This window comes from Vanessa atalanta, chromosome 6 (genome assembly GCF_905147765.1).
Source record: "Vanessa atalanta chromosome 6, ilVanAtal1.2, whole genome shotgun sequence".
NCBI lineage: Eukaryota > Metazoa > Arthropoda > Insecta > Lepidoptera > Nymphalidae > Vanessa > Vanessa atalanta.
In genome coordinates, this window is record NC_061876.1 from 11,262,219 (window position 1) to 11,274,782 (window position 12,564).

Consider the following 12,564-nt stretch of genomic DNA (forward strand, 5'->3'; position numbering starts at 1 on the left):
GACAAAAAAAAACAACATAGTAAAAAAAACGCACATCGAGAACTGTATTATACCTATACATTATACCATCACAGTCAGGCGGTAAATCTTAGCGATATTAACACTTATATCATTATTATCTATGCTGAATGACGTTAATTAAACTAAAGAACATTGTTGAACTAAAACTAAATACAATAAGAGTACATTTATCGTATTACGAAAAAATATGCACACGATGTAGAATTTAATAGCCGTAAATGTCAAATTCGCAATTAAAACAGTCGTATCAAAGGATACGGAGTTTATTAATTATTATTTTAAGATATTGTAAACAAATTACAAACATTGTTATTGCAACATTTATTATTTTAACAGCTTGTCTAGCGACCTCGATCGTGTGTAACGTTGAATAATGAGATAATGAAAATTTCGATATGGCCTGGGAATTTATGTTCATGAATTAAAAAAAAATCTGTAACTTATTACAGTTTAAACAAATCCTTTATTGTCTTTTTATTTGTTCCATTTTTATAAAGACACAAGGGATTCAATAAATACGATCCAATTATTAGAAACATATTCGCGAAGTTATTGAGAATGTTACCTATACACCAAGAAAAAGTTTTGGCAAACTTTACTGCTGGCACACTGGCCATTTGGTTGAATTCCTTCCACCATGCTTGAAGCACTTGCAACAATCGATTAATGAATACGTCTAATAAAAAGTTTCATTAACGAATATTGCTTCTGCTCTTACAAAATTAATAGAGTGCTTCTACACCACTCTACCGGAAAGACAAAACTACCCGTCTTTGTGTTAATGTAAATTAAAAACGATTCCCACATTAGGCGTTTCTAGTAGAATTCGTAATACCTCTAGATATGACATCAATATTTATATCAACGAAACACAGCTGATATAATACTACTGATATATATACATTATATATGTATCTAGACAATAACACTCATATCAATTATATTGTTACAACTTAATTTCAATCTTATGAATAACATTTTTATTTAAGATGGTTAAAAAATAATAATAATTTAAAACGTGATCCAACGAAAATGTTATATGTCACGGCTGCTTGCCTTTGATGATCGCTCGTCAGCATTTCAAAAGCATCGAGTGGGATTTAGAATTTACTACTTGTTGCGATAAAAATAGTTGACAGATATTGTTAGTAATTTATACATGTTATTTTATATTAATACCCACATATGTAATGTTTAATATATTATATCAAAACAAACTAATATTAAGTTCGTACATTTTTTTCCGGATTCGCGCCAAACTTCTAATCCAATCGACATTGAAAAGGTGTTACATCTTTTAAGATAATCATGGAATAGATATACATGTAGGTATTTTATATTGTATATTTTTTGCGTTTTTTTTTTTTGTTATTAGGTGATCATTACTTTAGTCACACATGAATCTTAACCAAAGCGTACATAGTCGGTGCAAGTAGCTTACATTTTCCTTATGTTTAATTTGTATTTAAAATCCATATCACAAGATCACAGCGAGTTAGAGATTGGCGGTAGAAATAAAAAAATATATTATTTATTTATTTAGATCGCACCTTATTCAGATATTACATTACATACCTACCTACCTACAATAAATAATCAAACTAAAACAACTTAAGTTACCGACTTTTATGTTTGGATACTGTTTAACCATAAAACAGATTAAAATGAGTTATTAATATTCCTAGTTTTCATAATTACGTTTTTAATAACCAATTCGATACAATTTTCGAAAAATTAATAATACGAAAAATAACAGGATAATACAAACTAAATTACCACAAAAAAAACGAGATAAAGTTTTACCGTCACGACAATATAGACCGAGTTAATTAAAGGATACGAAAGCAGCCGTGAGAACTGCGCACGCGCATTCGAACCGTCCACGACCTTGACTAGATACACCGTTTTAAATTTGTGTTGCTAGGTTTGCTCCCGAATATCGATACAGTTTTAATACGAAATAAATATCAGTAATAAATAATTCCTTAAAAGCTACTGTTACGAACCTCTAAATCGTTATTTTACGTAACAATTAGATCCTATTTCAAGTAGGTAATAAAAATTACCAAAATTAAATACGACGAAAAGTTATTTGAATGTGATTTTATTTTTTTATTTTCTATTTAAATTTAAAACAAACGTTTCTTAAGTATACATGTATTAAGATAAAATTAATTACGACACGTTTAAAAAAAAGCATATGTTATTAATTTTTAGCGATGGTAAATTAAGAACTAGCAAGATTAGAACTTGTTGCTTGACAACACTAACGAAAAATCGCTAAAATGCGAGCGTGTAACGTTACAAAACTGGCAACAACTGGATCATTGGCCACCGAACGAAATAAAAAAAAAAGTAAAGAGTTGGCGGGAATTGTGTAAGGTTTCGCTCGAATTCAACGGGAAAGTTACCCTGCGCCGAGTTCCATACTTTTATAAGGTCGTTGACACGACTTTAATTAGTCATAATTTTTTCTTCTTACAACATTCGCAATATTATCATTGTTTTTATCTTCTCCCTCTGACCTTTGAAATATAATAAACGTTTACGTAAAAAGATAAATTTACAAAGGGCTCTTGTGTAAATAAATTGATAGAGGAAGTTGAAATATATTTTATTCCTAAAATATATATTTATGTATTAAGTACGAATGAAACAGGTTCCATTCAAAGCAAATCACACGAAGGTGATTCAACTGCATACTAATTAAGATTCGGGTCACACTTAGCCACCATTTGCATACACACATAAATTAATAGTTGTTAATTTTAAAACAATAAATTAATATTAATTTATAACTTCAATTTATGGACATTACTTAACCTAAAACAACAATAAAAACAATTGTATTACAGAAGTAACAGTTATAAAAGTATTAAATAAAATAATCTTTACTACTTATAAAAAAACAATAAATCGACAAACTCTCTCGATTGTCGATATCGATAATATTCACAGCTCATACTTTCCGTTTCGTTTCCGCTGTCTTTTATTCCATCGATTTTACAAGAGTGAAAACATTGATAGTGACACGACTCGTAAAATTATCGGTAAAATTACCTACTAATAACGATAAAGGACATTCACTTTTATAAAGTATTATTATCGATTCTGGCAACGATCGAACGACAAACAGTTTGGGGATTTTACTGTAGGTCTGTTTATTTAAGTGTTATCGATACTTTAAACACAACGATAAGAAAACGATTATTTTATTGCATTCAAATCCTTATTTGTCGTTGACATAGTACAATTTGTTATCGTACTTAAACTTTAACTAAAAAAACAAAGATGAAGATTGCGACTCCTTCAAATAGACCTATTTAAAAAGCTTTCATTTATGTAGACATGTGTAGAGATAGAGACAAAGATCTTTCTATCGATAATCATCGTGGTAGTATCTTTACACAACAACAACTAGTATATCTAAACTGCGATATATAGGTATATATTATAAATGACAGAGTGCGTATATTCGTTTAACGCAACATCATAAAATTTTACTTGCACCTTCAGGGACACAGTAAAAGACATGGGTTACCTAACACAAGCCCAGTCCAATCTACACACACAAACCGGCGGAATGTAATATACAAACTACAACACTATAATCATTATTTTTTTATTAATTAAAAAAAATACTACACATATACCAAGAAATGCAGAGACAAAGCCGAACCGCATCTTATTTTGCACTAATTCTGACAAATAAAGTAATATAAAACATTAGAACGACACGCATATCTTAATTTGAGTCCACTAAAAGTCCAATCTGTTATACGGCTAAAATATTTTCATCGTCGGGACCTGTTTATATATGTTGTAGGTTGTTTAGATTGTTTTTAGTGTTTTTAGGACCGCCAATCGTATTTTTTTACGATTATTACTACGTATAAAATTTATTTTATTATATTATTACATAAAAAAAAAACTTGTGAGAAGTTCCTTTCGCCAGTTGTGTTCATGTCCGAGGCATTCTGACCCCAATATATATATATTCACAATCAAAGATTAAAATGTTAAATAAAGTTAATCGAGCAAATGTAAATACTGGATACAAATTTTGAGATAGACTTTTAACTTAAATTTAGTGGTATGTATAATACAAGCTCGTCTGGATATTTACAACCCGAGTGGGTTCCGTACTGAAAGGAGAGTGATCCAGTGTTTGTACAGTAACAAGGGACATAACATCTCCGTTAATCAGTTGGGTGCCGCATTGCCTATATGAGGAATGAAGAGGTGGACGGTGATGACTTACCACTGGTGGACTTACTAATGTTATAAAAACAAACTCCATGCCCTGACAGGCCCTTGTGATAGAGACTTAGTCGGTAAGATAAAATAACAATTACAATAAATTAATTAATGATATAAGATATTTGGAGCTCATTTAGCCTTCTCGATTAAATTTAACTTTAATATGCAATATCATTGACAATAAAAAAAAACAAACTAAATGTCACGGTTATATTGGAAGCACTGTTAAAATGTATTTTATTTAAGAGACTCGTTTTAGTAAATCTTTATTGCTTACGATTAATAAAAATTTAATTAGCAATTAATTTGCTTTAAAGATTCATTTCGTTCATTCAATTTCCACGAAGAAATCAGCGTTCTTATTATGTTTCTTTTAAATGACATACAGTTCAACAAATTAAATGTCGGCGTGCCGTGTCAATTGTAAATCTTAAATATGCCTCGACTAGCCATTAGAAGGGATGTGCGGAATATTTCTTTTATATTCGACATTTCACGTAATAAAAATGTTTATATACAACAAATGTTTTTTTATGCATTATTCTATATATTATAACATAATATAGACTTTCATTAATAAAATGAATACACGCACAACGGAGTAGAGCGGCGGCGGACAGGAGATGAGATATACTAATGATATACATTTATAAATTATGTTAGTAGAATATTTTCCATTGTAAGCACTTAGCACTTAGCTGTTAAAAACCAATATCATAGCTACTATAAAAGTTTAAAGGTTGTAAAACTCACGATTAAGAGATGTAAGCGTATTGAAGTGGGTGTATTTTATAGAGCAATCGGCAGTCAATGAAAACAATGCGTTCACAGGTCATAACACTCGGAGCAACCGAACATACGACTTGCTGTCCCATTGTGACGTCAATTGGCAGACTCATGAGTGTTGCGTAAAGTTTCGCTAAAAAGGTATAGCAGACATTAAAAACCTATATAATCGCCTAATACTCTACAACATTTCGAAGATCAAAGTTCTAAAATAACAAGAAAATAATTGTAACTTGTTTAGTACATACTAGAAATAGTAATTAATTTGAGTCAAAAACTAAAAATATAAATGACGATATGATTTTCATAACACAACAGAACACTAAACAGATACCCTTGGCTATGACGTTGGAGCAACAAACTATATCAGAGTTGTACAAATTGTACGAGGTACATAAGCAAATATACAATTATACATTTAAAGTAAGCATGTGTCATAAACTATAACTATAAAAATATGGTATAAAGATGGTAAACAATTCTCGTTAAAAACGATACGTATGATGGAATTCTTAATAATTGGCGACCAAGCTTCGTGTGCGAGGGGGTGGGGTGTTAGTTATATTTTTCAAAATGTCATACAGATCCGCACAGCCGTTTTGGCATGATTGAGTAACAACATCCATCCATCCAAATATTATTATTGGTAAGATTTAAAAAGTAGATATAAACAAAGTAGCAAAATTACAAAGGGGATAAGCATTCTAAGAAATAAATTACGCTGATAAGAAGTTCTTGAACCGATGTTACAAGATGTTGGTGAACTAAATATGATGCCTAACTTCCGTCACGGCGCGCGGTTGTTCTCAACGGAGAATAACCAACTGCAGACTCACCCCTATTATCAGATGAGGACGGCTATCCGCCACGATTATAAATTACTAGTTATACTAGGTATAAAGTAAAGGAGATGTTCGTAATAGTAAGTTAGTCATATTCGTGTTTTAGCTATAGACAATTCAATCTGATGATTGCCTACTTCCTATTGTCAAACAAGTTAATTGATAGTAAGAAGTCACCTTTATCAATAGACATTGACGGATGATGGAACAAGAGAAGCCCTTTGTCCCTGTAATTGGTAATTACTGGGACAAACTTAAAGCAATCCAAAGATAAACCATTTGACGGTAGGATAGTTGACGAGTGGGTGGCACCCACCCAGACAGGACTGGACAGTTCAGTCAGAGGTAATGTTGTCTTCTAAACTATTGCCAATCCCATTACAGACGATACAATGAAAAAACGCAATATGGCTGTAAGCGATCTTGACTACATCAGATTAAATAGAACAGACGCCTCGGGGTCAACTAGTTCAAAACATTCGAGAATAAATCATTTCATAATAATACATGAAGTGCTTTGCATACAAAAAGCTAAAGAATTCATGAATAATACAAAAGTATAAAAAATAAACATTTACAACTATATGGCATCAAATAAAAATCGTTACATAGAATACGAAACTATCACACGTGCTAACTGTTTACATTAAACTTTGTTTATCCTAACTCGTTTAAAACATTTCTCTCTGGAATTAAGCATACACACATACAGAAAACTAGAAAAAAAAACGAATCAGTGGATCGTTATAATACATACAATTACAATATATCACTAGCAATAATGTTCTAATTACAATCGATATTTGTAACGATTCGATAACGATTGTTATGTAGAAAAAACAAACACAATAAAAATTAAGACTATTTCTTCAGGTTTAATTCATAATTGTATTCGATTATATGTATTACATTAATTTGCTATTTTATGTAATGAACAATACCTATAATAAAATGTCGTCGTCATATGGAAGAGAGGACCCAAATTTCGTCATTATTACAAACAATAAGAATTCGCTTTACAGTTGTTTCGTAAGGAGCCGCTGTGTTTTTTGCTCGTTTTGACGCATTTGTGACAGTCATATTATTAGTTAAATTTAAAATATTTACCTGCATAGATTTTGAGGAGCGAATCTAGCAATCCTTGCATCATTTTTACAGATTTTTCTTGATTCTCCTTGGCACTATAATTTGCTCTTATTAGCCTTCCATAATTTGATCAAAATAAACATCGTAACTGCATTATATTCCATAATGTGAAGTGTTCATCCATCATATCATAACAATTACCCATGTAATATGTATATCACGACCTGCTCGGCAACAAAACAATCGATACCAAAAGTGAGTCAATATAAATTTGAAAAAGACAAACATGAAAATAAACCTCTACAAGTATTCCTTTACAATAATCGGGAGTTGAATGACCTTCGCCTGAACCAGACGGTGGCCAAATTGAAGTAACGGTATTAACAGCTGGATCGTTATCATCAATCAGATTTGCGTAACTATCTGTTAGCAATTACTTCGTACACTTTTACAAACCACTGGGTACGAAGAATGCAATATTTAACGGTTAGAATAAATCATCAATGAAAAAAGATAACAACAAAAAACGGAATATCACGATCTGACAAAGATAAATGAACAAATGTCAAAAGAGAGCGTGATACAAAAAAGTTACATAAACTAAATGATAAAATAACATGCACAAGGTTATACACATCGTTATGAAGCCCTACGTAGACGCCTACTAAAACTATAATTATGAGACGTTACACTGACCAAATCAACATATTTAACATGAAATGTCCATGTGGTCAAGTACAAAATATCAAGAGAGAGAAGATTATTCTTGTAACAAATTATAAACATCCCATGAATCTTATGATACAACTTTCAACAAGAATCTTCTTTTTATCTTTTTCATCAATTGATATGTATTTATGTATAATAAAACGTAACATATGTGTTTTTATTTTTATTATTAGCATGGTTTTACTGTAAATATTCGTTTACAGAAAATATATGACAAGAGCAGACCATTCGTCAGAATATGACTGCTTTGAAATAGACGTGCCAATAACATTCTGCAGGTATATGTGGACACTAATTAGACGTGGGTGAATGGTTTAGTAAAATTAGCCAAACATAAAAGCTCGCGCGAAACCACTAGTTACAAACAACATTGAAATACTCGAAAAGAAAAAAAAAAGTGTCTGCTTCAATGTAAATCTATATAATGGATGTATGTGTACAGCACGGAAGACAGCATTAGTGACATACTTGACCGTCTCGATGTATTTATGGACAACTGCCTAACTGTCTTTTAACTTAACTATAGTTATGTATAAATAAGTATTCGGGCACAAGAATACTTATTAATTTGAATGGACACGAGGAATTAAATTTTCAATCAAGTAGAAAGATACAAACTTAAATATAATAACATCAATAGCGATTTCGATTTAAATGAGGACTTTGGTGAATTATCACAAAAGAATATTCTTTAAGAAATGAAAAGGCAAATGATATGTGCACTGAATTACTTCAAAAATTGAAGAAAAAAAAAAAGACAATTTCTTATCAAACTAAATCCTCCAATACACCCCCTATTTATTTAAATTTAAAAAAATCACGGAAGCCACTAAACACTAGAGCACTTAATTTCACACTGTCATATCACTCATAAACAACAGGTCCATTCATAAGAATGCATAAAGTATATCATTTTAAGCACACGTGGTATTTTATGTTTTAGTTGCCACTTAAATCTTCAACTCGAAGCTATTGCCAATATCGATATAGACCATTGGAGTGGATCCCGTCGGTCTTCCATCACGGCTAGCGCGCCCGCGCCGTCCGCGGTCCGCCACACCGCCGCCGCCACTGGCGTACCGGGATTATTTATAAATTTACACAGACAGGGGGTCGTAGAATTCGCACAACGTATGGCATGCCAATGCTTATGACTGCATCAGGTCACACCGGAAACAGAAATTAACGCTATCCCGGATAAATCATGTTGTCCTTGCTATCACTTAGGCCTTGATCTTTTGTATAGATTACAGTATTAGTTGATGTTAGTGTCACCAAACCCTCCACCTCCAAAAAATTAAATGACAAAGCATTTATTAAAAAGTCGTTTCCCAAATACGCAACAGGTAATATTTTACCTGGCGATTAAACGATGTCCTTCTCTGCGCCGCCCACCTAAACAGGTGTTCAATATTATTTCTTAAGTCATTCTCATCGACCAACTGCCACGTCATAGATTGAAGGTGGGCGCGATATCAATAACGTCTCTGATGATCATTTACTCATAAAACTTTAATCGTACAAATATAATGTTTCAATTGATGATGTCCGTACATGATCTGACAGGAATTATAGATATTGATAACTTCTAAAAATATCCAAAGAAAAAAATCATAAAAACTCTATTTTTACCTTCAACAACAGAATATATAAAAATAAATTTATTGGGATGAATCAATCTTGTGCATAACAATAGAGTACACTTGGCATCGACATTTGTAATTCAGCCTCTTGACAATTGAAATCTAAAATTAAAACAATGAGTGCACAATACTTAAAATAAGCTACGGCATGTCACACGTCTAATTAAAGCAGAACTTTTTTTTCTCCCATTAATCACAACTACAAGTAACCGAATATCGAGAAAACTAAAAGCAAACATTTTAAAAATGTTTTTCTTCAGTAGTAAAAATCACGTAATAAACGTAACGTTACAATTCTAGACGTAATTACCTGCAAGTTATGTTAAAATATTCAAAAAAAAGAAGTATTTAAAGCCGAACTTCAAGAAAAACTGGGTCAGGTTTTTATACGGAAAGACAATTTAATTAGTCACTCTCGGGAATGCAAATTTTTTGGCACAAGTCTTCGTCTAGATTATGCAGTAAATAACGATATTCCAGATATTATTTCGCATTGAAGCAAACGATCTGTACTATAAATTACCTTACAAGTCTATGTGATTCATTCAACAACGTGTTCCCTGGTTAATCCCTATACCTAATCTATCGAGCAACATTTTTAGTTCGTTCCGGGCAGCTATCTATTCTGACTGTTTCATTGTACATTTTATAGCTCATAAAGCATTCTAAACTTCTCTTTCGTCAGTATGAAAAATTTTATTTTAAGAATACTGAGAACGCATAACTGATTATAAAAATATTAGTAAGACTTTTCAGAGATTGAGGAATTCAAAAGCACGTAGGATTCAATGAGTTATAGCAGACGCATAGTTCTTTACAGGGCAAAATCATCAGTCAGTCAGTAGAAGTAACAGCGTTCCTATGGTACCTTTTGTTTATTCGTTCTGCCATTGAAATACGCAGGTGGGATAATTTATAGCTGGTTTATTTTTCGAGAATTTCTTCTATGTGTTTGTTGTTAGGGTAACATTCGAACATTAGACGTAATGCTGGCCCGCTGTTTATTTTGTTTAACGTTAACAAAACATCCGGTTAATGTTTATTCGTCGTAATAAATAATTTTCCATTGATTCTATCGTTACCTGTATCAGAAAAGTTCCATACAATCTCAGGACGAACAGAACTAAATAAATGATACTATTTGACTTTATTATAGAACTGAACAAAGTAAATTTCATAGTTCCTACTATCAGTACCGGCATAATAGTATTTGGGTAACTGTTTATCCGATACCCGCCATGTTGGTCAGGTTGAAGTTTACCACTCTGATAAATCGATTAATAACGTTATTGTATGCCCACTACTATGATTTAATTCCTAAACCGTTATCTGAGCAGCCATTTGTGGCTAATTTCTGGCCGGCGAAAGATAATAAAAGCAATACTCACTAACGTATAAAATATTTGGCATCAATTACGCTATGTAAATCTAAGCCGGTTACACGAAGGTACATGAGACAACGCAGATACTACCTTAGCATTATAAATTCGGCTGCATCTATATTAAGTTTATTCAATAATAATAAAATTTATAATCTAAAATAAATATTACAGCCATAGCAATTATTTTCGTTAACCCTCTAATTACAGTTAACATTTATTTATTTGCTTTAAATAGAATTGTATAGTTTATAAGAATTTATTGCAAGCCTGGTTTTATACCAAATACTGATCATATATTCTACCGCCAAACAGCAATACTTAGTGACATTATGTAGAGTACACTTAATGGTTTGGTTTGAATGTTGAGTAAGCCAGTGCAATTGCAGATACAAGAGACAAAGCATCCTAGTAGCTAAGGTCGACGAAATGGCGAGGTAAGGGATCGTTAATATTTCTTAAAGGGTCAAAAGCCAATGTCTATCACGGCAAAGGGTAGTCCACTGCCAGTCTGCCAACTATTTAAAATAAAACATTTTGTATGCAACTATGATTTGAGTGATTATATCTGACAGCTACATAAAGTACAAAGTCCAACATTATCTCGTTACAATGATGAAGTAGATGTGTCCTCGCTGCTTCCTATATTACTTCACACGGTTCTAAAATTTTCCTACAAAGTACTCCATTTTAGAGTATTTGGGTCATGACAATTGTCAGTAACACCAGGATGTGTTTTGTTAACATGCTTATGTATTCGTGCTAATGTTATCGTGTATTTTAGACTAACACTCATTATCCGATATGGTCTAGTGGCTAGGATACCTGGCTCTCACCCAGGAGGCTCGGGTTCGATTCCCGGTATCGGAATAAATTTTTTTTATTTTTATTTTTTTCAAAGTACTAGGAAATATTAATATTATATTCATAAAAGAGAAGTGAAAATAACGGCTAATTTAATAGACGATAGTAATATTTAAAAAAAAAAACTTATATTTGAAAAAATCTATGTCTAATTATTTTGTAAAATATGTGAATAGAGATTTTATATAATAAAAATTAATATATATATTAATTTGATTTATGCTCGATATATGATTTTACTGGTATAATAGAATATAAATTATCTAAGCTATTGTTATATGTATATAATAATAACGATAAATAATAATAATTACTGATTGTTAATGATAAGGATATTAATTCTTATAAATCAATAGAAAAGGTATTCGTTTCATCAAACAAATGGACCTTTAAATATGTCATGTCATAAGCTTGGCATTCACTTAAGTAATATCGAGACTCGAATATCATTTTTTTGTGATGTTTTAACACGTATTTTAGCTGTGTTTCTTGATAATATCAGTTTACCGATTCAACTGACCCTCAATTCTTTTGTTGGACTGAGGGTCTACTCAATACGATTTAACTTGGTATAATTCGAATTTAGCACTAATTTCGCCTGCACCGCAACAATAATGTTCTTTGAATTAAAAAGTTTAACACTTTCGTTATTTCAAATAATAAAATAATTCCTTAACATTAAACTAATTTAGTATAAAAATATAATAACATTTTATCAGCATATTATATTTCAACGACAGAATCATATTTAACTTCGGCGTTTTTTAAATATGAATCTCGAACTTTTAGCATAAAAAATATACAGGACAAAAAAACACTAATATCTTAATAATATACATACAAGTGTTTTTTTATGAATCCATTCCAGGCCGAGTTTGTATAGGCCGGTTGCACATCTCATGTTTTCACGTAGTTGTAGTTACACAGTATCACAACGTCGAAGATCTTTTTCGG

General features: G+C 31.5%; 1 protein-coding gene and 1 non-coding gene across 5 annotated transcripts in view; one reads left to right on the top strand and one right to left on the bottom strand.

The window, feature by feature from the left end:
• LOC125064516 (rho GTPase-activating protein 21) overlaps window positions 1-12,564 on the bottom strand; it is a 317,454-nt gene that overhangs the window by 285,377 nt on the left and 19,513 nt on the right. Inside the window, exons 1-2 of one of the 4 annotated variants that reach the window (XM_047671605.1) lie at window positions 8,717-8,818; window positions 7,017-7,219 (exon numbers count right to left, since the gene is read on the bottom strand). The exons of 1 other annotated variant lie outside the window; for it this stretch is intronic. In XM_047671605.1, the coding sequence (XP_047527561.1) occupies window positions 7,017-7,059 (43 nt within the window). In that variant the 5' untranslated portion in view covers window positions 7,060-7,219; window positions 8,717-8,818. Of the gene's footprint in view, window positions 1-7,016; window positions 7,220-8,192; window positions 8,314-8,716; window positions 8,819-12,564 lie in introns of those variants that run through there. 2 more of the 4 variants (XM_047671606.1, XM_047671610.1) reach the window with 2 other exon arrangements.
• Window positions 11,545-11,616, top strand: Trnae-cuc. The gene has a single exon. It is a non-coding gene; the product is annotated as a tRNA-Glu (tRNA).